Source organism: Peromyscus eremicus, chromosome 4 (assembly GCF_949786415.1).
Source record: "Peromyscus eremicus chromosome 4, PerEre_H2_v1, whole genome shotgun sequence".
NCBI lineage: Eukaryota > Metazoa > Chordata > Mammalia > Rodentia > Cricetidae > Peromyscus > Peromyscus eremicus.
Window position 1 is genome coordinate 92,151,506 of NC_081419.1, and position 23,594 is coordinate 92,175,099.

The window sequence follows — 23,594 nt, forward strand, 5'->3', positions numbered from 1 at the left end:
CCATGTCAGCAAAAGGCATAAGTACATACTTCTAAGTGAAAGAATGTAATCGAAAGGCTTTCACTGAAAATTCCAATTATATAACATTCTTGAAAGGGCAAAACTATAAACAGAGTAAAATTCAGTGGCAGCTAGAAGGTTGGGGAAGGAAGGAGAGCTGAATGAGGGTTCACACAATGGGCAGTAAAACTATGCCATATAATACAGTAATTGTGCATGTTGGCACTATGCCTTTTTTAAAAGCATTTACCACCCGAACATAAAGAGTGAAAATCAATGTTTGTAGATCTTTTGAAAAGATCACTTAAGAGATTGAGGAATTGGCATGTGGAATGCAGAAATGTGGCAAGACAATCCAAATGTATGACAAATGAGTAACACAATCTCATTAAATAGAAACATATGAAAAGGTGCCCGCTTAACTCCAAAACTCTAACTCTGAAAAATGGATCCTGAAAGACCAAAGGCAACAGAAACTAAATGTGAGAACTACGTTCCAGGTGGTAAAAGTGTTTTCTGTGGGTTAGCGATACTGTTTGTGTACCGTGCAACTGAATAAGTGAGTAAAGAGATGGCGGAAGGTGGGAACAGGTTTCTCAACGTTGGAATACAGATAAGCAAGAGGGTTAAACCACAATTGTCCATGTCGGGTGAAGGAGTACAGGCAGACACATGAGTGTGTGCGAACTCAATTTTAGCTCATACAGAAACGGCCACATAAAGGCATACTTATAGACACATGCACAATGGGTTAGTATACACACATACATTTCTTTTCCTAGAGGAAACTCCACCTGGCACCCAGATGCTGACTCTAATACCACTCTCCAGTGACAGGAATCAGGCTCCTTGGAGACATGGCTGGTTTCAAGACTCGGGTGGGAAATATAGAAGAGTCAGAAACGAGAAACAAGACAAACCCCACAGTGACAGCAGGGGCAAAGGGACGCGGATACCAGCTAAGAGACCATCCAACAGCCAGATGGGAAGTGGGGCCAATCCAACTCACAGTATAAGGTCAAAATCCACTGACATCAGTCTAGTACTGACACAAATGAGTGAGTCAGAGAGAAATAGACAACTCTCCCTGCAGAACAACGCAGGATAGTGTAGGCCCATGTTCTGCTCTCAGTGGGGCAAAGCATGGCTCCTCACTCCTCAGATGGAGACTGTACAGAGCCACTTCCTCATGAAAGCTACAGCTGGAAGAGAGGGAAACGGAATGGCTTTACAACTCGGACAAACACTACCTCAGCCAGGGGAGGGATATCAACATCAACAGGGTGGCACGCATGTTAACACTGTGACATAATGAGCATGCACCTTAACTCTGTTATCTGCCTCCCAAGAGTGAGCAATCCAGTCTGATCATGGGGAAATCATGAGCTCAATTCCAACTGATGGATATGCTACAAAATGCCAGACCAGTGTGCCTCAAAACTGCCAAGATCATTACAGACAAGGAAGCATGAGGGCTAATATAATGTGGTATCCTGAGTGGGATCCTGGGACAGGAGAAGAACATTAGGCAAAAATTAAAGAAATGTGAATAAAGTTGGGTTTTGCTTAATAAGATCATACCAGTACTGGTTCACTTCAAACATACCACACTCATGAAAGGTACCCCTGATGGGCTGGTGTAGACAGAAAAAAAAAATCTCTGTACCATCCTTGTAAGTTTCTTTGTGAATTTGGAGTTCTGCTAAAATTAAAAGGCTTACTTTTTTTCTTAATTTCCTGCCCAAACTGACTCCAGAAGAACCATCAAATGGGAGGACAGCGGACCTGAGAGAAGCAGAGAAGAATCAGAGAATGGCCTCCAAGGGTGGACATGAGAGAAGCCGAGAAGAGTCAGAGAATGGTCTCCAAGAGACGACCTGAGCCAGATGGGTTTCCCAGTGAAATCGTTCAGATTTTGGGGGAACAGATAATCCCCATGTTTTGTAAACTGTTTCAAAGCATAGAAATAAATGGGTGGCCATGACCACTGATTTTCTGAAGTTAATATATCTAAGCACATACACCCACTACTCCCACCCTCTCATTACAACATCCGGGCATGCACATAGAAATGTTCACACATGTACACACACACATATATACAGAAAACCTAATCCTTTCTCATTTATTTGTTTGGGTGCATAGATGTGTATAGATGTGTGGGCACGCTCACGCCATAGCGCACATGTGGAGGTCAGAGGACAACCTGAGGTTCTGGGGATGGAACTCAGTTGCTCAGGCTTGGCAGCAAGCACCTTAACCCACTGAGTCATCTCTCTGCCTCTACTCCTGCTTTAGAGAACAGAACTTCTGAATAAATTCAGCTATTCAAATCAGTACCAATTAAAAGAATAATCTTCCATAAGCAAGAAGCACTGACCTAGGAATAACAGATAGATTCATTATTTAAATCTATTACTTTAAAAATGTTAATTTTATGAAGAAATCTATAATAATTTAACTAGCTGTTGAAATGGGCTGCATAATCTTCTACACTAAGTCTTCATTAGTGTTGAGAATGAGAACAATTATTGAAGACACAAAAATTAACATTTTTCTGGTTAATAAGTTCAAAATTAACAAGATCCAAGGCATACAACTAAAGATAATCACAATGAATAACATGATCTAATTAATTATAAAATATTACATAACAGAGTATAATTATAAATTATAATACAGTTAATCATAAATTCATAAAAAGTCTATCTTTTCTCCATATCACCTAGAACTTGTGAAAATACGTTGAAGTAGTTACCTGAAGTAGACATAGCAAAGAGCTACATAAAACGAGTGAATAATAAATATGTGAATAATAATAAATATGTGAGACACCATATTCTCATTAATGTTGTCTAGTAATCATGGAAATGCTAAAAAGAACCCAGTCTACTGAGTACGTATTTCCTGTATTAAGGAATACAAGCTGCCTTGTTTATTAGTAAATATTCTACAGAGGAATTCGTGGAATTCATAAGGAACTTAAGAGGCTAGCCAAAGGTGAGCAGGGAACTAAGATCTTCCAGGAAGTATTATGAGTGATGTTAGAAGCACCTTGGGCTCCAGGAGCCCCTTCAGACGACCACCTACCTGTGTCATGAGGAAACCTAGTCAGAATCACCCAGCCACACTCCTCCAAGATGGCTGAAATTCTAAGGGCAGAACTGCTGGTTTGTTTTTTTAATAGGGCAGGTTCTAAGCTAATTTGTTATGTGGCGATAGATAACTAATACAATTGCACCACAGGGAAATAAGGATAGCAGGAAGACAAGAAAAAGGATAAAACCAAACAGCCTAAGAGAGAAATGCTGAAGACTAGACTCCTACGAGAGAAGAGAGAGGAGCAGCTGCCGAAGAGGCAGAACACAGTCTCTCCGAGGAACTGTTGTTACTGGGGAAGACCTTTGGGAATCATGAGGAACTTGCTCTGGATGTTTAATTCCAAGTCAAGACAAACTAGGTCCCACGCTAAGAGCTTTGCTCCTTTAAGAACGGGCTGCGACTAGATGCTGCCACCCAGTGGACAATGTACAAATAGCTGGCACTTTCCCGGTCACAGCAAGGGACACAGGAACACTCCGGGTGGATAGGAGTGTGCCAGCTAGGTGTATGCCAACCTGACACACGCCAGGAAGAAAGAAATGCTAACTGAGAACGCTTCCAGAGGCTTGGCCTGCTTTCCTGTTCTGTGTTCTGTTACCCTCCCCAACTGCCTCCCTGGACGCTGCTTTTCCCCTTCCCTTGGGCCCTTTTCTAGTTCCCTGGCCTCTACACACACTCGCTCCCACATAAACACACATGTGTGAAAATCAGAATCTAGGATCGGCACATGATCGAGGACAGGTACTCTTTGTCTTTCTGAGACTGGGCTACCTCCCTGGAAATCGGTTCTTTGCCTGAAAACTTCATTTTCACTGCTCAATACAACCCCATTGTGTGCACATACCACATTCTCGTTATCCATTCACCTTCTGATGGACAGCTACTGACTGATTCCATTTTCTTGCTACTGTGAATAGAGCCGCAGCAAACCTAAGTGTGCCTGTACTCTATTCAGGACATGGAATCTTCTGGGTGGATGCCCAGGAGTGGTGTCACTGGGTTGTAGCACAGTTCTCGTTGTCCTTTTGGGGGCACTTCTGCTCCAATTTCCAAGGTGACTTCACCAGTTTATACTCCGACCAAGACTGAGAAAGTTCCTCTTTCCCCACAGCCTCACCAGCACTGCTCATATGTTTTCTAGATGACAGCCATTCATCTAGATAGAATACCTACATAGGTTTAATGTGTATGTCTTTGATGATTAAGGATGTTGAACGCTTTTAAAAATATTTACTGGTCATTTGTATTTCTCCTTTTGAGAACTATCTGTTCTGTCAAAAAAATGTGTCTACTGTTCTATAGGCTATCTGTCCAATTTGTAGTTAGTTTCTTTCATTATGCACAAGCTTTTTAATTTATATGTATATATATATATGTGTATGCTCATTGCATGTGTGTGTGTGTGTGTGTGTGTGTGTGTGTGTGTGTGTGTGTGGTATGTAGGGGTCAGAGGGCAACTTGCAGGAGTCAGTTCTCTCCTCCTACCTGTGGGTCCTGGAGGTTAAACTTGCATTTTCAGGCTTGGATGCAAGTGTCTTTACCCACTGAATCATCTCATGGGCCCATCAAGCATTTTCAGTTTCTCGAAATCCCATGTGTCATTTCTTGGAGCTATTTTCTGTGCTGCCAGGGTTCCGTTCAGAACATTCCTTCCTATGCCTCTATCCTCAAGTGTTGTCCCTGGCACCTTCAGTGCCTTGGTTTTAAATTCAGGTCTCTGGTCTGATTTGAATTGATTTTTGTGTGGGGTGAGAGATATGGTTGTAATCTCACTCTTCTGCAGACGGCTATCACGTTTTGCCAGGACCATTCATTTAATAGGCTGTCTTTTTTCCAGTGTATGTTTTATCACTTTCATTAAGCCAGTAGAGACTTGGAGAAGTCCATTTACAAAGAAGTCAGTCCTTCCATATCAAGGGGGCAGTGCAGATGGAGCACCCAGACTCCTAGGAGAACAGTTGGGGGCACTGTAAACCCTAACTGCTCTGCACAGTTTATAAAATAGGAAACCAGGTTGCCCAATGTGAATTAATAATAAAATTTATATTCACAAATACATTAAATATACAATACTTATATGTATTAGTATATTTTAGAATTTATATTTTACATCATATAATCGTATTTCTTTTTATTTGTTTATTCTTCTCTCGTATATTGTCTTTAGTATCAGGTGACATTTTCATTTTCTTTTTACTTCAATAGTAATGAGTATACCTAAAGCTTTAATCTGAAACATTAAAGTGCCATAAACTGAAATGCTAGTCCATCACAGACAAGATGCATGATGGGAGAAATAAACATTCAGCAGAAACACTGAAAACAATAAAAGAAATTCTTTACTGGGAAAAAAAAAAACTAATCACTCAAGGTTCTGAGCTCTCGGTGCTGCCGCCCCCTCTACCCTTCCTCAACCCCCCCCCCCAAAGGGACAAGTGTGAAGAGATATTCTCCCTCAAACCACACCTCCGCCAGAACTCCTCCCTTAGCCCCAAATCAGGCATTTGGGGTTCTGAAATGTTAAACATCCCCTTTGTAAAGGACAAAAGGAACTCAGCCTTCTCAGAGAACTCAGAGGCCCTGCTTAGAGCATCCCTGGCCACACAAAACTGGACTGCCACCTATGTGGCATATGAAAGGGGATTCTGAAACTATCCTACTGCAAAAGAAGGGAGAGAGGGAAGGAGAGAGGGAGAGAGGGAAGGAGGGAGGGAGGGAGGGGGGAGGGAAAACAAAGAAAAGCAAAGAAAGAAGCAAAACTGGCTGCCTCTAAAGAAGGGCTGTGAGACAGCAGGTAAGCCAGCAATGGGCCTTTACAAAAAGGTTGCACAGGACTGAGTGATCTGTAGTGAGACCTCAGCAGGGAGAGACTGAGGGCATAAAACAGCATCTAGAGGATCCAAGAGGGACAGGAAGTGAGTGCAGACACACTGGGCCTGCTTCAGGGTTCCTCTGCTCTCTCCCTCTCGCCCCTGAAAACAGAACAGCCCTTAAAACACTAAAACAGACCTACCCTCAGACACTTTCCTACAGTCCTACCTAAGACGATCAATTATTTCCTCAGGGGCAGCACACGCCACCCCTGGATAAGAGCACTAGGGACCTCCCTCTACTCACCAGCTGCTCCTGCAGACTTCGAAGTCAGACACAAAAACCTTTTTGTGTTTTCCGACTCTTCGTCATTTTCCAAGTCTTCAGTATTTTTTGCAGACTGATGGAAGAATAGTTTAAGTTTAAATATGAAAAAGGAAAGTAAATATACCAGTCAATTCTTAATCTAACCCAGTTCTCAACTGTGTATGTACACAGGAAGGTTCAGTCATTTACATTCCTTTACCTAGGAAATCTGCTAATTATTTCCTGTTTCTCCAAAATTCCATCAATAGGTTTTCCCAGAAAAAACTTACATACACATTGCTTTAAGTATCTTCATAGATAGATAGAGAGAGAGATGCACAGGTACAAACAAACACACACACACACATATATATATATATATGTATGTATGTATGTATGTATGTATACATATATATACACATATATTGTATTACATACATACATATGTATATATTGAGTTATCCACAGGTATCCCATCAAATTGAAATTTCAAGACGTTTTATTGTGCTTCTATTTGTAATTCTTATTTCAATACAAATTAAAATTTCTTTTGTGTTTCAGCAGAAAGCAAACAGATTCACTTTTTCAGCTCAATTGTACAAAATCATCCTCTTGTTTACATCTGGCACAGTTTTCTGTTCACCCAGATAGTCTTCCTAGGAAGCTCATACAAGGGCGTCCCTACTCACTGCTCCGGAGTTAGCCAGTGGCTAAGGATGGCCCTCAGAATCGGCAGTGTGTTACTACAGGGTCGCTCACTCACAGCTGCTCTCCTTGGAGGAGTGAATTACAACTGAGTCCGTGCCAACATTTATTCAGCTTCGACCTCTCCATGCTATAGAGCACAAGAGGCCGGCGGAGGCCAAGGAAAGTTGAAATCGGGCTCCAGAAATGTGGCAACAGGGAGACAAAGGGAGCACGGCCCAGGCTGAAGCCGTTTTGTAACTTCTCAGGAAAGTCTGAGCAGCATAGGAGGGAGTGAGCCCCGCAGCAGAGGTCTGCTGGGCTTGCCCATAGGCAACGAGCATGCCAGAGCAGGGCCAGAAGGCTGGAATGTCACAGACCAATTATCGTCCCTGGTTCCAGAAAATAGCCATCGCACGCACGCACGCACGCACGCACGCACGCACGCCCACTGCTTTTGCAAAATAAGTCAATAAGGCAGGACCACATTACCACCACCACAGGCCACACTTTCCTTATTATTAGAGGAAACTGACTCACAGTTCTTACCTTGAGTTCCCCCCACAGCTTCATTCTCATTTCTGCACCTCGCTTTTTAACTTCCTTTTCTCTGCATTGTCTTTTGGCCAGTATCTTATCCAGTCTGTGCATCTTACGAATAGCATTTTGAAGCTGAACATCTGGCCCCCCGAGAACACCTGCATTGCGTTAAAGGTAGAAATGGATTTGAAGCTGGATAAAACAGCAAAGTTTTGCTTTGATTTTTACTTTTTGTTCTCTCATCCGCCGATACTTATGGCCAATGGTAGCGCCTAATACACTTAGTATCAAGTACTAACTTCGTGGACAAAGTGATTTCTTGAGTGTCTTTTCATATAACTGTCCAATCACACTGAGAGGCAGACACTTATCTCTATTCCACAGTGGGACCAGTGAACCCTTCAAAGGGGTCGTAAGTTAGGGCACTGGTAAGTTGTTCTCTTGTGATTTTAAGTCCCAAGTTCTCCTTCATCCTGCTAGATTGCCTACATCCAAACCTACCAAACAAAATGTAAAGACCGAGACACGGACCCTGTTCTAAACTGTTTCAGACTTAACTGAAAGGGTAGGCATGTACCAGAGAGCTACATACAGTAGAGGACAGCGCATCCCGAGCCACGTATTCCACATCCATAGACACGCCTTTTCTGACCCCTCTCCTTTTTTTTGAATCACATAAAAATATTTGTAAGAAGACGATAACAAGTGATATCTTATTTTAAATTAATGACTTTAGAAGTTTCGTCATTCAGGGATTAACTGACAACCTAATAACTAATGATAAAATAGTAACAGCGATTGCCATGTGTAGACTTGCTCAATGGGAAGAGTGCCAAGCGCTCTTCTCACAGGCACTGATCAGTCCTCCTCATTGCTCAGTCCTCATGGCAGCCCAATGCATCCTCTCTTCCTTTTAATTGGTAAACTGAGGCAAATTTGTATCTGAATGACATGCATATCCAAAGTGGTCAAACTAGTAAACAAAACAGTAAGCTCCACCTAAATTTGTCTGACTCACAGTGAGAGCACTTAGCTACCAGGTAACACCCCCCTGCGAAAATTGATAAACTTGAAATGAGCATCAGCGCTCCAGTACTAAGTCTCAGACTTCCCAGGTCAGGTCATTTAAAACGGTACGTCATGCTGAGTGAAAGCCCCAAGAGTCAGTGATGTCTGCCTATAATGTACATCTCTACCTCTTTAAGGAAAAAAGAGGGAAGACATCAAGAAAGAGTATTAACCTAATAAGGAGGTTTCTAAAATGATGCTGCTTGCATACTTCAAATATAATAGCTTCTAGTTTAATTCTAGCTGCCAATCCTGGCACTCCCAGGCTCCCTGCCCACGTACCAGGTATTTTGAACAGACTCACACAATATGAAAAAATATATAAATAGATACTGGGAACTGGGCCCGACAGCTAATTTCAACAACTCCCTTAGCTCTTTCTCAACAACTACAACCCCACACAATTTGGTGCCATGGTCTGTACTGGCAGTTAGGTCCAAGCAGCTGACTCACCATTACTTCTGGGCCATCACTACAAATGCCAATACAGTGGGCAAAAACGCAAATGGTATCTATCCCAGTGTCATGATGAAGGGGGTATTTACCCAGAGTCCCGCACAGCACAACTGAGAACTGCAGTTCTAACTCAATCTGACCAGAATTGATTTAATATCACGAGAAAAGTAGCTTTTAAGATATCAATATTACGCATCATCACGGGGATTGCCTTTAAAGGGTATTTATAAATGACCTAACACATCTTATTCTGCAACATTAGCCATCAAAACTGATCCATGAACCATGCCATACAATATAGAAATATTCCCCCTTAATGAATGCAATACGAGCATAATAATAATTTTATGAAGTAACATGTTTTGTTATATTTCTAAATGTATTTAAAGACTCGATATTCTTATATGTAAAAAGCAGTGATTAATTTCTCACCAAAAGCAAGTCTCCTTTTTAGTTTATCGCTTGTACATAGCTGACAAATAGACTTCTAATACTTTAAATACAGTATCTGCAATTATCACTGGCCAATCACGCAGTGATCATCCCACCTGAATGCTCAGGGACCATCTGCTGAGTCAAGTCCGGGTCTTCGGCAGAGCCCTCCCGGGCTGGTTTTGTGTTCTCAGAGTGGCCTGCCCACTTGTCAGGACGACTGTTTCTTCCGTCTTCCATGCTTCTGTTTGACGAGTGGCCCTCCTTACTAGAATTCAACTTGTTTACCATATCAATCTAAAAACAATTTTCAACAAAAGAATTTCCAAAATATAATACTCAAAGACACTTAAAAAGAGAACACATTTCCTTAAAACTTCACACTTCATAGCATGTAACATTAATGAAAGCACATATGGAGAAGTAAATACACAGACTAGCACGGGAGCTCCTAGAAACGTAGGACCTTTAACAAAGTGCAACTTAACTGCAAATTAAATTTAATATTTTACCAAATAAATACCATTGTCCCACAATCTTAAATAATAATGGGGAAGAGCCGAAACTGGCCCTGCAGAGCCATGCTTAGGAACACTGCCCTCCGCTGTCCTCCACAGCGGTCCCTTCCCCCGTCCTGCTGCTGAGAGAGCTGAATGACTCACAAGTGTCTATTTAGAATGAAGTGTGTTTCTGATAAGAGACGTCTAATGAGACTCATATACTTTGGTTATTCTTAGTTTCCTATTTTGTTTCAACTTCCCTTTACACTTCAGCAAACTTCATTTTGAAAACAACAATTTGGCCTAGCTGTGTTTTCCTGAGAGAAGGCAAAAAGGGACATTCATGGATGGGTCAAGAGAAACTAGTTTGCAAAACTCCAAAATCCGCACAGAACAATGAAAGCCACAATGCAGTAAATACATCCCAGGAAGAGTTGAGTTCTCAAAGAAACTCTCTCCATGGACGACTGTCTACTCCAGCCCCCCAGCCTCAACCACTGGAAGGTACCCACATGCTCAACACTCCACCATAGCGATGGGCAGCCCTAGTGTCGATCTAACAGGCAGATGTGTGACACTGAGAATAAACGGACAAGTCTGCAATTCTCTTCACGAGAAGAGATGGGGTCTCTGTTGTTAGGCACCATGTACACCAGGTTAGCTGGCCAAAGCTTTGGGGAATTCTCCTGTCTCCAACCCCTCACCTCACCATAGAAGCATTGGACTTATAGATGTACACTACCACACCCAGCTTTATGTAGTTCTGGGGGTTCGAACTCAGGTTCTCACAGTACATGGCAAGTACTTTACCTCTGAGCCATCTATTTTTAAATACTGAACCATTTTCATAGTAAATGTCAATGGGTGTATAGTAGATATTGGAATACAAAGTTCCCTTATGAAGCCAAACAACACATAAACCTTATCAAAGGTTAACACAGATTTAAAAAAAAATACCCCAAAAAAAGCCAGCAGTGGAGAGGAGAGAAAAAAAGAACTAAGCGTGCTCATCCCGAACAATCTACGGCAGTCAGGAACCTGTGAATACGCTCTGACGGCCTCTAACGATGACACTTCAATGGGAGTTAATGACAACCGTGGTTTCCTCGATTGTGACTGGGAGCTCAATTCCTTTCCAAGCAGAAGATTACCTTGAAGGCCCCTGGTTCCGGCGAGAGCACCTCCAGAGAAGCATTCGAACTTCTGCTCCCAGGACGGGACCTTGAACTAGAGGCTGGTTTTGAAATTCCATCTAGGTTTCCCTTTATAACATCCATCGACATCCTAAACCAAGCCAAAAGAATTAAGAAGCAAGTGACTTAGAGGTCTAAACGGCTCCTTAATCAGTTTATGTTTACAGCCAATTACTCAACCTGTTCACTACCAAAGTCATATATAAATATATATATAATATAAATATATATATATATATATAAAAGCGCTCTTCCATGTCATCAAAAGAACAGGTTACTCATCAGATACTGACAGCAGTTGAAGTGGAATGCAGATGTGAATGCTGTCTCACTGTCTTGATGCAGGAAAACAAAAACAGAAACATGTGACCTTGCTCTTCCCCACGAGAACACTCCAAGGACACCTCTCTCAATCTAGGCCCACTGCTAGGGACTCCTGGCTCCTTCCTTCTGGGCTCGTCCCCCTTCCAGCCTTTCCTGCTCCAGATCAGTCACACTGTTTGAAGCACTTTCCTCATTTAATCAGCTCTCCCCTCCTAAACTCCACAGCTCTGCTTCTAAGTGGCACACGAGACTAAAACGCACATTCTTTATTGGAGGACAGACTAGCACTAGCTGGCTGTACTCTGTCAACCTCCTCTTTGACGACTTTCCATGAGACTCTACCCACAGACTGTCTTCATCATCGCCACTGTACGTCTAGTGTGGATTTGGGAAGTGAGACTAGCTTAACCTAGGCACAACAGCTTCAGCTGGAGGGAGAGGGTAAACCCTGCGCATACAGCCTTCCAAACCAGGCCTTTGATAAAGACCCTTCTGGATCTGCCTGGCGGTGGTGGAACAGTATGCATACTGGAAACTAGAAGGAACTGAGAATCCAGCTTCAATATGAATGGAAGCTTCGGTCAAATCATTCCTAAATGCTTATGATTGCACGTAAGCATCGAAACTGCAATGTCCCTCCTTATTCCGCAAAGTGGCCTGTCCTTCATGCTGTGTGTGGACCACAGACTCAGAACCCAAAGAGGCTTTGCACACAGAAGGAAGCACAAACATTAATAAGCTGAAGATTTTCTCAGGCACACTGAGAAATAATACGGCGTGGCCTCCAGCTGCTCAATGTGCCACTGCTGCTAACTTCAGAGAGCAGTTGGTCAGCTCTTCCCACTCAGCAACTGAAAAGGGCGTTGATGTCAACATTATTCACACTCCGTAAAAGGGTTGGGGCTCACTCAGGAAGGGCCTGACATTGTTACTGTGGGATGATGGATCACCCTGGCCCCATCACATCACCACCGAAAAGCATAAGTCACTAAAAGGCCAAATGTCTTTTCCATGCCCTTAGCATCCTGTCAAGAAGGACTTATTGCAGCTTGAGAGGAGTGGGGAGATGGAAGCATGTGGCAGAGCCAATATAATACACGTCAAAAAAGGCCACGGCACAGGGACCCATCTGTGACATGGATCAGCGAAAAGACCCCAGAAATCTTTCCATTTGCTTCAAAAGCTGGTCTGTTACTATTAATGTTCCCTCCTAAACATATCAAATCAAATAAATCATGGTTCACAGAAAATGTAACTGACAGACTATCTGTGTATTTGACCATCTGGAAATCAGAATAAAGACCATTGTAATGGGATCTTACAGATGTATTGTGTGTTTAAGAAATCATTTTTCACACAGAAGTTCCTAATGAAAAATGAAGAGCTGCACAAGAAAGCAACCAAACAATGCGTTCTTAGTTACAGGAGCACTGAGTATGGACTTAACCAATACCATGCCTTCACTGAGTATACGGAGGTGGGGAACAGTATCCAAAAGGAGGGGTGTAGAAGAGTCTATTGTAATAGGAAATTGAAGAGGGCATCTAAAAATTGATAAAGCCAAACAATAGTTAATTAAGCATAATATTTCAGAGTTCAAGATGGCTGCCTCCTGAGGCTGTGACCAGGAATTGCTCTATTATTGCGTCCACTGTGAATGTTACACAATACTTTAACATTTGGACCACAGTATTTGATAAAAATAAAAACTAATGTCAAAAGTAATGGTTAGGCAATCTTCCAGGAGTCAGAAGAAAACACAAGGATAGTTTGCAAAGAAATCAACGATGGACTAAGCCCATGTGGTGGTTTCAATGAGAATGCCCCCCACCCCCATAAGCTCTAATGTTTAACTACTTGGTCCACAATTGGTAGAACTGTTTGGGAAGGATTAGGAGGTGTGGCCTTATTGGAGGAGATGTTTCATGGGGATGGGAGGTGGGGGAGCTCTTTGAGGTTTTAACAAACTCATCACTTCCTCTTAGCTCCCTCTGCCTTCTACTTTCAGATCAAGATGCGGCTCTCAGCTGTTCCTGCTGCCATGCCTTCGCTCTGCCATTATGAACTCTAACCTTTGGAAACTGTAAGTCAGTGGAAGGCTTTCTTTTATGAGTCGCCTTGGTCATGGTCCTTTGTTACAGTAACAGAAAAGTAACTAAGACAGAAGTGGGTACCAAGGAATGGGCCATTTCTGTGACAGACCTGACTATACTGTGTTTTGGAGGAATTGGAAGACTGGGACTCCAGACTAGGAAAACCATGGAACTTTCTAAGTGGGCTTAAGGGGACATCCTAGTAGGAAGTTAGAAGACACTAGTGTTGAGAGCTATGTAGACTGTGGAGGCTCACAAACCTCAAGAGGTCCCAGGGACAATACTAGCAACAGGGCTACAGCATATTCTTATGACATTTGACAAAGAACGTGGCTGCTTTCTGCCCTAAGGCAAAATTGAAAAACAATGGATTCATTTCCTTGGCAGAGGAGATTTCAAAACAGCCTAATATTGACTCTGTTGTGTGGTTATTAGTAATCACTCTTTGTAGGCCTACAATGAAAAGAGCAACTATAACAAACAGAAATTCCTATTTCATACATTTCCTCATATAATGATATAGAATGCACATTTTCTTAGGGTATTAAAAGAATCAAAATTAAAGTATCAGTCACCTTATGATGGTCAATGAAGAAGATATGTGACCAGATTCTAATGGTAATAACTGCTCATAAATGCCAAAGTTTTATACCATTTTTTTGATCAGCTCATGTAATTAGTACATGATCTGCTCTGTTGAGGCAAAACTGCCTGTGTCCCTAGATTTGCTTCCAGTCTGGTTGTCTGAAAAGCCTATTCATATTCCCCAGCCTGACGGATTTCCAAAGGTACTTACCTATAGGTTTGGTTTACATTTCTTCCATCATAAGAAAAACTTGAGTTCCAGGCCAGTGTTTACCGGCCCTCTTCCTATTTTCTTATTCTCTGTGTCATGATTATGTGCAGTTTACAGTCTACGCTACTGACTAGTTCTCTAGACCTCAGTGGCAAGAAGGTTCAGAAAGATGGACTAATGCAGAAAGACTTTCCAGCAGGGACCACGACTTTCCGGAGACTCCACAGTCCCTCCTAGGCATGGCCACGCCCCTGTAACCACGCCCCGCTATGGTTTGGGAGGACAGACCACACCCACTGCGGTGGCCCCGCCCCCGGGGACCCAGTCCTCACTCTCCCCCGAGTCCAGCCTTGCCAGGACTCCGCTGGTCCCCTCTCGGTTGTGCCGCACAGCTACCGACCTCTGCCCGTGGTCCGTGCGGTCCCTCACCTTCCCGGTGGGAACGAAGGCTGGACGCCTAGGCACCGACTGGCGCCGCTGACACCCAAGCGTCATCCACTTCCCCTCGAAGGGGACGGGTCTTTCCCGCCACCCCCGCCTCTGTGGAGATAAAGATGCAGCAGTCCCAAGCCCGCTGCCTCAAAGAACGCCGTTGCCCTGGCAACTAGAAGCGCGAGGATCTCGGTCTCGCGATAGGTGTAAAGGGCTGTACCATCAGAGATGGGCACTGGGGACCGTAAACTACAAGGAAGACCGCTGAAGCGGTGGGTGTGGGAGGCTGCGGAGCTGGGGCCGTCCTAAAACTTTTACAGGGCGTGTTCTAGCTGAGGAATGGTTTGTTCATATTCAGGTTGGACTCCGGAGCAAAGATCCCGGTGTTTTCATGGCTCTGACCAGCCACTAGGATGTCCTACAGGCCAGCTGTCCTCTCAGAGCTCAGTTACTATCCCCTTCTTGCAAGACTGATGTGCCGCTCAGAGATGTCGTATGTGAAAGTCTTGTCAAGTTTGGAGAGCTGTGTGTATGTGTGTGTATTAGTTTTGTAAAAAACTGGGCTGAAGTAAAGTAAAAACGGGTTACAATGGCTTTTTACACCTTCATAATCACTCATAATTTCTCTCTGCGCAGTGCATAAGGACTCACTGCCTGGATCACCAAACGGGTGTTTTTTTTTTTCTTCATCCCAGTGCTTTCCAACACCTGCTGCGTTCCAGTCTGAATGGCTCTTGATTGTTTACACGGTGTTTTCACACCCAGAGCCCTTTATCCTCATGCTTTGGGGCAGGTACAGTATTTCTAAAGTCTTTTTCATCAGAACAAATGAGTATACATTGAGTTGCCCAAAGAGCACGGCTATAATCTAAGGTTGGACGGGGTGTAAAAACCTGGCTGTAAATGCCATCTATATGCTCTTGATCCTTTGTCTCTATCTGCAGGTCAGATGTCTCTCTTCAACCCCAGTCCTTTATCGGACCTCAGTAAGGCATGGCCCCTCAGCTGTGTGAGAACCCTCTCAAACTTAGCAGATGAAAAATCAAACCACTTTCCCATAGTCTCCTCCCTGCGGCCCCTCCCAGGCTCAGCTCAGCACCTCCGGTGTCATCCTCAGTTCCTCTTCCTCCAACGTGTGTTATAAATGCTGCCTACCCGTCTTCATTCCAGTGTGTCAGAATCCAAGCTTCTCGGCCCTGCAGTGTTCCCACTCTCAACTGGATGTTTCAATAATCTACCTGTAGTTCCTTTGGTTAGAACCCCCCTCGCACCTCCTGTATACTTGAAGCACAGTAGCCTGCAGCATGTTCAGAACCTCAGTCAGATCCTGCCCGTCCTCCGCTCCTGGCTCCCCATGACTCTGCATTTCTCTTAGACTCCTTACAATGTCCACAGGCCCAGAAGATCAAACCGTTACCCTCCCTGCCCTCCAGTTTGCCGCCTTTCCCCAGAGAAACGTTTCTCCAGGCTGTCCTCACTGTTAACGGTTCCACAGGAAAATTCCCTGTACTTCTCAGGAAATTGAGGTTTTTTTTCAAATCCCCCTTTTCTTAATGTTTGGGAATCCAAAACATGGAAGAAAATATTCTGCTTCTGGGTGAGAATTAACCCTTAGCAGCCTGCATAGAGATGTAACTGAAGAAATCCAGGGGCACCACTGCCAAAGCAAGGGCAGACATGACACTAAATCAGAAGTTGAGGTCACCATTTCCTGGAACCCAGGCAGAAACACCAACAAGGGGCGAAGCAGTTTCTTCTGCCCATCTTCCTTAGAGCTGGTATGTGCTTGGGCCCTGCCTGTGCCAGCAGAGAGTAATTTTTAGTGTTTGTTTGCTCTCTCTCTCTCTCTCTCTCTCTCTCTCTCTCTCTCTCTCTCTCTCTCTCTCTGTGTGTGTGTGTGTGTGTGTGTGTGTGTGTGTGTGTGTGTGTGTAGCAGCCCAGGCTGTTCTGGGACTTGCCACACTTCTGTTCTGCCTAGGCTTCTTGAACACTAGGACTTTAAGCCTGTGTGCCATGACACCCAGCTTCAGTTGAACCACTCTTGGGAATAAAATAGCATTAGGTAGCTGATACCATCGTATGCGTTATACCAATTCTGTGAACAGTGTTTCAAGAAATAAAAATGGGCCAGGGAGATGGCTCAGCAGGTAAAGGCACTTGCTATGCAAGCCTGGAAGCCAGAGTTCAAGCCACAGAACCCATGTAAAGGTAGGAGAACAGAACCGAGTCACAGTGTGTGTGTGTGTGTGTTGACATCCATATGGGCATCATGGCACATGTGCATACACACACACATGCGTGCATACATACACACATACATTTGAAGAAAAAGAACAAAGAAATAATGAGTTTGGGATTTAAAGCAAGTCCTTACCTTCACAATTCCAATCCATGATATTGACTGGAAGATGTACACACTATATGGAAAAAAAATGAGTAACTGGACTGGGGATGGACCTCAGTGGTAAGTGAGAGACCCTGTGTATGAGCCATAGCAATACCAAAAGCAAGGACGAAGAAGTGACTAAGTTCGCCTTTTTAGGTGGAATCTAGATGTGGGGAGAGCACTGCACATCTGCTAACAGTCAGCACAGAATGTTCCAGCAAAGTCGAGTAAAGAGCTGAAAACACTGTGCCTTCAGCGTTTCTCAACTGGACTTACCCTAGTTAACCAGCTAATCAAAATGGGTTTGAGTCAAACATTCATGCCTAGTCAATTAACTGCCTCCACAAACCACTGTTTGTGGCAGTCACCTTTTAAAAATATATATATAAACCTTGCCTGTGCTTGCCTTGACAGATACTGTTCAGGGACAACCTGGTTCAGTATACCTAAACTACAGCTCTATGTTCTCTGTTGCCCTCAAAAATGCTACTTCCTTTGACCCTGGTATCAGTTGTCTCTTAGTTAATATTTTACTACTCAAATACGACTTAGTAATGTTCTCTGTGTTTTCCAGAATGTGAATACAATTTATAATCCTTCCAAACTCTTCTAAATTTAATCACTTGGATTTGGGGGTCTTCTTTCTTTGTATTTGGGTGTTATTTGTCCTTGTTCGGGGGGTGCTAGAAATGGTAATCTAGGCTTTACACATACAAAGAGGCAAGTATTCAATCTCCGAGCAGTATTCCAGCCCTAATAGTTGTGATTATTTAAACACATGCTTTGGGGGATCATAATAGTAAGACTATGAAAGTTGGAAGTATTTTAAGAATAATTTAAGAGCCTGGAGGTATAATTGCAGAATCTGTACTTAGCCTGCATGAAGTCCTGGCTTTGATACCAGGGGGAAAGAGGAACATTGATCCTGCAGTTCAGATCTCTGTCTCTACATGTTAAAGATCAGTATTTGTCAGGAACTTAGAAACACAACTTGTCTCTCCAACACACACACACACACACACACACACACACACACACACACACACACCAGCTCCCTAGTTCCTCTACCTGGAATATAGCTTCCCAACTGTCTGTGTGGGTTGAGAAGACCCTGTCACCACAGGACATAAATAATCATCTATAATCACACTTCAAACAGACTTACAAAGAAGAAAGAATGATTTGGGGTCACGGTTGTGGGGTCCATGGTCACTTGGCCCTTTTACTTGGGCTTGGACAGCACAGTTTGTCATGGGGGAAGCACTGGTGAGATGGGCCAGCTCCCCTGATGACAGCTGAGAAGCCAAGACAGGGAGAAACTAGTGATCAGGGTCCAGTGTCTGCTTCAAAGGCATTCCCCACCTCTGTCACCTAACTGCATCCCACGTAACGGCCTTATGAAGGCTCCAGCATCTCCTAATAGCACCACAGGCTGGCAACAAGCATTGGCACCATTAGAGGACAGTTATCCAAACTATGACACCTGCTTTTGAAATGTCTTAATAAAGGGGGAGGGCTGGAGAGGTGGCTCAGAGGTTATGAGCACTGGCTACTCTTCCAGATGGCTGGGGTTCGGTCTCAACAGCCATATGGTGGCTCATAACAGTCTGTGGGGTCCGATGCCCTCTTTGGCCTCTGCAAGCACTGCACACAAGTAATGCACAGACATACTTTCAGGCAAAACATTCATACACATAAAATAAGAAATGAAAAAAGGGTTGTAATAAGGAAGAAAGTACCATTATTAGGAATCTGTTATTAAATAGTTGGGTACCCTCAGATAAATTCACAAATGTTTATGGATCACCATGCCCTCATTTGGGAAATGAGGTTGGACATGGTTTGCAGTTCTTGACTCTGTTGCACATTAGAATCACCATTGCATAAACTCCTGACACCAGGGCTGCACTGAGGACAAAGATGTCCGAAATCGACACCACCTTCTCTACCTTTAACTGTAAATACATCGCCCAATGAATGGTCTTGATAAAATGCTGATTAGATCTCTGGTGGGACTATCACAGGTGATGTCAGGGCTCCTGGACCACAGATTGCTTCTTGAGTACCTATAGGTAAGTTATCTCCACATGCCTACACACTGCTTGTTCTGTGAACAAAGGCCATATTTTCTTTATACACGTGTGCATGTGTAAGTATGTGTACTTCCACCTTATCTGAGACAGAGTCTCTTTGTTGTCTTTCCATGGCATGAGACTGAGAGTGGCTGGCCCGTGAACTTTCTGGAAGTTTCCTTTTCCCACCCCTCATCTCCCCAAAGGAGCTCTGGGCTTACAGATGTGTTTTGCCCCCCTCCAGCTTTTATGGGGCTTCAGGGCTATGAACCTAGGTCCTCACACTCAAGTGGCAAGTGCTTTAACCTGCTGAGCCAACTCCCCAGCTCCTCCCCCCACTCCAGTTTTTACATCGGGTGCTTAATGGGGCCCATTAATAGTTTTTCACATTTCTTGGTGGTATGATGGAGGCAGAAAGCGTAGGAAATACAGAGCTATGAAGACTGCTATAATATCTGGTGGTTTCCCTGCTTAAACAGTTGCCCTTTACAATACATGCAACATAAGAGCTATATAAACCGGATGGAAACAAAATGTGTGTCTTTCACTCTGTAGTCATCCCACACTAAGTCCTTATTGATCCTATTTTGCATAAAACAGTCTTGAGTTAATTTCTGTCTCTGTATTTTTCTCACTTCATTTGCCTCCCACTGTTCTCATTTTGCAAATTGCTCAGGGGCTGTGTGGACGTTGAGAGCTTTAAGACACTGGAATTGTTCTGTGTTTGTTCTTAATTTTTTGCATGTACTTTTGTGTCATATTGAGGGTGATACTCTCAAAACAGTTATCATTCAAATAGGACAGAAAGCGTCATCTTTTTCTATGCTGTGTTTTCTACTGTTCTGCGTTCTGCAGATACTCTCTGTAGAGTATTATGCCTTCAGGAGAATTCATAGAGTTTTTGTAGAGTGGATGAATTTTAGGCTTACTTTCCCCTGGTCTTATTCCAGGTTGGGGGACATATGGCAGTGTTGATTTTGGAGTTAGCTTTTGTTTTTGTTTCCCATCTCTCCCTGCTCTTGACACCTTCCTTCTGAGTGGAGTCAGTTTTGAAGGACTGAGAAAAGGCCCACATTGTGTTCCATCTGGGGCTCCAGCTCCCAGATGCAAGCACCGACAATTCCCCTGTCTCACCATAAGCTTTTACCAACTGTAACAATGTGCGGGGAGAGCATCACAGAGCAAGCGCAAAAGCCATTTCTTCTGAAGGGTTGTTGACAGTGTGTGCCACGGTCGGGCCCCACCTCCTGTGATTCTGAGCTTAGCATTATTGAAAACGACACTTATGGAATGCTTAGGACATCTCAGATTCTTCATTGCTCATTTCCCCATATCCCCATAGTTGGCATAATTATCATGCATATTTATATTTAAGAAGGAGAGCATTGGAAAGTTAGTTGTGGCCCCCTGCCCCCACCTCCCGCCGCCACCCACACCAGAACTAACTTGCCCTAAGAGTCTAATACATATTCTCAGCCTGTACGAGGTTCTGAATTTGACAGAATGATTTAAGTCCACTAGATGGTGCTGGTTATCTCTTGAAAGGACTGCCTCTGCCTTTCCAAAGCCCTTGCTTTCCTTGGATGGTAGGTGTGATTTAAGAGACCACAGGACTGAAATCTCAGGTTCCTTGAACTGTGCTTGGGTGTATCTTTAAATAGCCATTCAAACTGGAGAAGTGAAAATCAGATCTGAAAATAGTAGTCAATAGTATAAATAGCTAATAGAAACCATTTGATGAGTTAGAAAAACAGGAAATTCTCACACTTATTTATATAAAAACAGCAGATGTGCAAAGTGTGTCTTTTATTCTACTTCCTCTTTTTTATACCAGCTTCCAGCACCTTCTAGTCCAGCATGTCCACAGTGCATCCATTTAAGCCAGGGTGAACAGGAGAGTAAATCATGTCTAAAAGAATGAAGCCCAGGTGACAGGTAGTCTCGGTTTTTTATTCCAAGTAAAATGCCTTTTGGTTGGGTATCTTTTTATGGTATCATTTTTAGCAACTAAAACTGAACTAAACCTGCTGCCAGTGAGTTCTCAGTGATGTCCAAGGATCACTTGGGGGTGTTGTTAATGCCTCCTACCCCACCCCACCCCCGATTCTGCAGGTCCAGGTGCCGTACAGGAGCCTGAATTTTAGCCAGTACTGTAGTGATTCTGGGGCAGTTGGACCCTGAGCTTACTGGGGAACCAGTGATGGGGGGGTTCATGCTTCAGAGGGTGAGTGGTGAGTGGTGCTCCCTTGGAGCTCTCCCTGGGGTGGCTCCAACCAGGGTTCTGAACGACAGCAGGTACTTCCGTCTGAAAAAGGAAAGGTAGGAAATGCTTTGCCCCTCCCATGGCCTTCCTTCTGCACCTTCCTCTTCTTTCTACTGTGGATGCCTATATGGAATCAAGTCCTGGGCAGTGGACACCTTTTTCTTCTTTCTTTTTAAGGCTTGATGCTTTTCAATACTTATCGTTCCGAAACCATAATGATGCCTTTGGTTTTTCTGGGTTTTGGTTTGGTTTGGTTTGGTTTTTTGAGACAGGGTTTCTCTGTGTAGCTTTGCGCCTTTTCCTGGAACTCACTTGGTAGCCCAGGCTGGCCTCGAACTCACAGAGATCCGCCTGGCTCTGCCTCCCGAGTGCTGGGATTAAAGGCGTGCGCCACCACCGCCCGGCTTCTGGGTTTTGTTTTAAGTGAAAGGAGTTAGTGCATACATTGTCATGTGACCCTCACTTGTTCAGGGGCTGATGAGTGTCACGTGGGGCTTGCCAGATGGTGGAGATGATAATAACTAGCACACACTCAGGCTCACAGATGTGTGTTCATCCCCCCCCCCCACACACACACATAAACACACAAAGAGCAGTAGAGCTGTAAGTTGCAGAGATTTGTTTTTAAAGATTTTTATTTTATTTTTTTTAAAGAATTATTTATTTATTATACAGTATATAATCTGGCTGCATATACTCCATTATATAGATGGTTGTGAGTCACCATATGGTTGCTGGGAATTGAACTCAGGACCTCTGGAAGAGCTGCCAGTGCTCTTAACCTCTGAGCCATCTCTCCAGCAAGATTTTTATTTTTATTGATATTTTTGTGTGTGTGCATGTGTGCAGAAATGAGTGTGCACTCAAGCACTTGAGGGTACCCTTAAAGGCCAGAAGAGTCCCCCTGAGCTAGAGTTACAGGCAGTTGAAAGTAGCCGGATGTGGGAGCTGAGAACTGCACTCTGGTCCTCTGCATGAGCAGGCGGGGCTCTTAGCCAGCCGCCATCTCTCCAGTCCCTAGAGATTGGTTTTTAATGAATGGGGATGAAACTACGTTCTGATTCCTGCTGTCATTTGGGGCTGGGGGAGGAGGTCTTCTCAACTCTGCCCTCAAGAGAGCAGCTTGCCTTGCGAGTGCTTCCTTCAGAGAAAGGGACAGAAGTTTCTCTCCTCTGAGGGAGTCCCCTCAATGACACGCTGCTTAACCCTTCTCATTGTGTTGCTAGCTCCAAAGTGATGTCACCTGCCCAAACCTGTACCTGTACGGAATTAAAGGCTTGCCCGGAACTTCCTGAGGCAAGCCTCAGGTCCCTTGCTGAAACCAGCTGAGACTACACTGTGCTGCTTCTGGTACCTCCCCCACTGCCGGGGGTGGGTGGGGGTGGAGGTGGGGGGAAGTGGTGGGTGAGACACTGACACACTGCACATGAATAATGGCTGGGGAGAAGCTTGATGATTTCAAGGCAGCAATCAACCCTGGGCTGAAAAGCATAGGTGCCAGGCGGCCGCTTCTAGCCTACCGACCGGCTTGCCTTTGAATTCAAAACGGAACTAATCCCATCCGAGTTTTATTTGTTTCTTCCTTGTGTTCTGTAGCTTGCCCTCCATATTAAAGTACAGCTTGGGTTCTGGGATAGTTGTCTTTGCCTGGTTGCTATGGGGGGGGGGGGGGGGACCCATCAAAGCAACCTAAGGAAAGAAGCATCGATGTAGGGTCATGGTTGGAGGAGATGCGGTCTACTGTGGCAGGGATCCATGGCAGCAGGGAATGAATCGCCTGGTTACACAGCCTTCTTGCCCGGTCAGGAAGCTAGGGGAAATGAACCTGGTGCTCCATACACCTCCTCCTTTCTGTTCACTATGGGCCCCAGACCAGTTAAACCTCCCTGGAAATGTCCTCCTCATCAACAGCCTTAAGAGGTTTCCCTCCTCCGTGATGTGACTGACTCTAAATCTTGTCAGGTCGACAAGGAAGATCAACCATCAATCGTATTAAAACGAAGAGACAGTGTATGTTATGGAAAACTTGACCATGACATAAACTTCTGTATTTATTTTAATATAAAGGAAGTGAAAACAATTAGCATAACATGGTGACGAGATATGCAAACCAGCTTTGAGGGTTTTACGCAGCAA

At 44.0% G+C, this 23,594-nt stretch overlaps 1 protein-coding gene and 1 long non-coding RNA gene across 6 annotated transcripts in view; one reads left to right on the plus strand and one right to left on the minus strand.

Annotated features, from left to right (window-relative positions):
- The window catches only part of Fsip1 (fibrous sheath interacting protein 1), a 128,170-nt gene extending 113,256 nt beyond the window's left edge, over window positions 1-14,914 (minus strand). For 2 of the 5 annotated variants that reach the window (XM_059261126.1, XM_059261125.1), the window contains exons 1-5: window positions 14,706-14,914; window positions 11,051-11,183; window positions 9,516-9,696; window positions 7,453-7,601; window positions 6,220-6,313 (exon numbers count right to left, since the gene is read on the minus strand). In XM_059261126.1, the coding sequence (XP_059117109.1) occupies window positions 6,220-6,313; window positions 7,453-7,601; window positions 9,516-9,696; window positions 11,051-11,183; window positions 14,706-14,800 (652 nt within the window). In that variant the 5' untranslated portion in view covers window positions 14,801-14,914. The remainder of the gene's footprint in view (window positions 1-6,219; window positions 6,314-7,452; window positions 7,602-9,515; window positions 9,697-11,050; window positions 11,184-14,705) is intronic. The other 3 variants (XM_059261127.1, XM_059261129.1, XM_059261128.1) reach the window with 3 other exon arrangements.
- Window positions 14,659-15,337, plus strand: LOC131909481 (uncharacterized). Its single transcript, XR_009378863.1, has 2 exons — window positions 14,659-15,009; window positions 15,096-15,337. It is a non-coding gene; the product is annotated as an uncharacterized LOC131909481 (long non-coding RNA).
- Window positions 15,338-23,594: the final 8,257 nt, after the last annotated feature.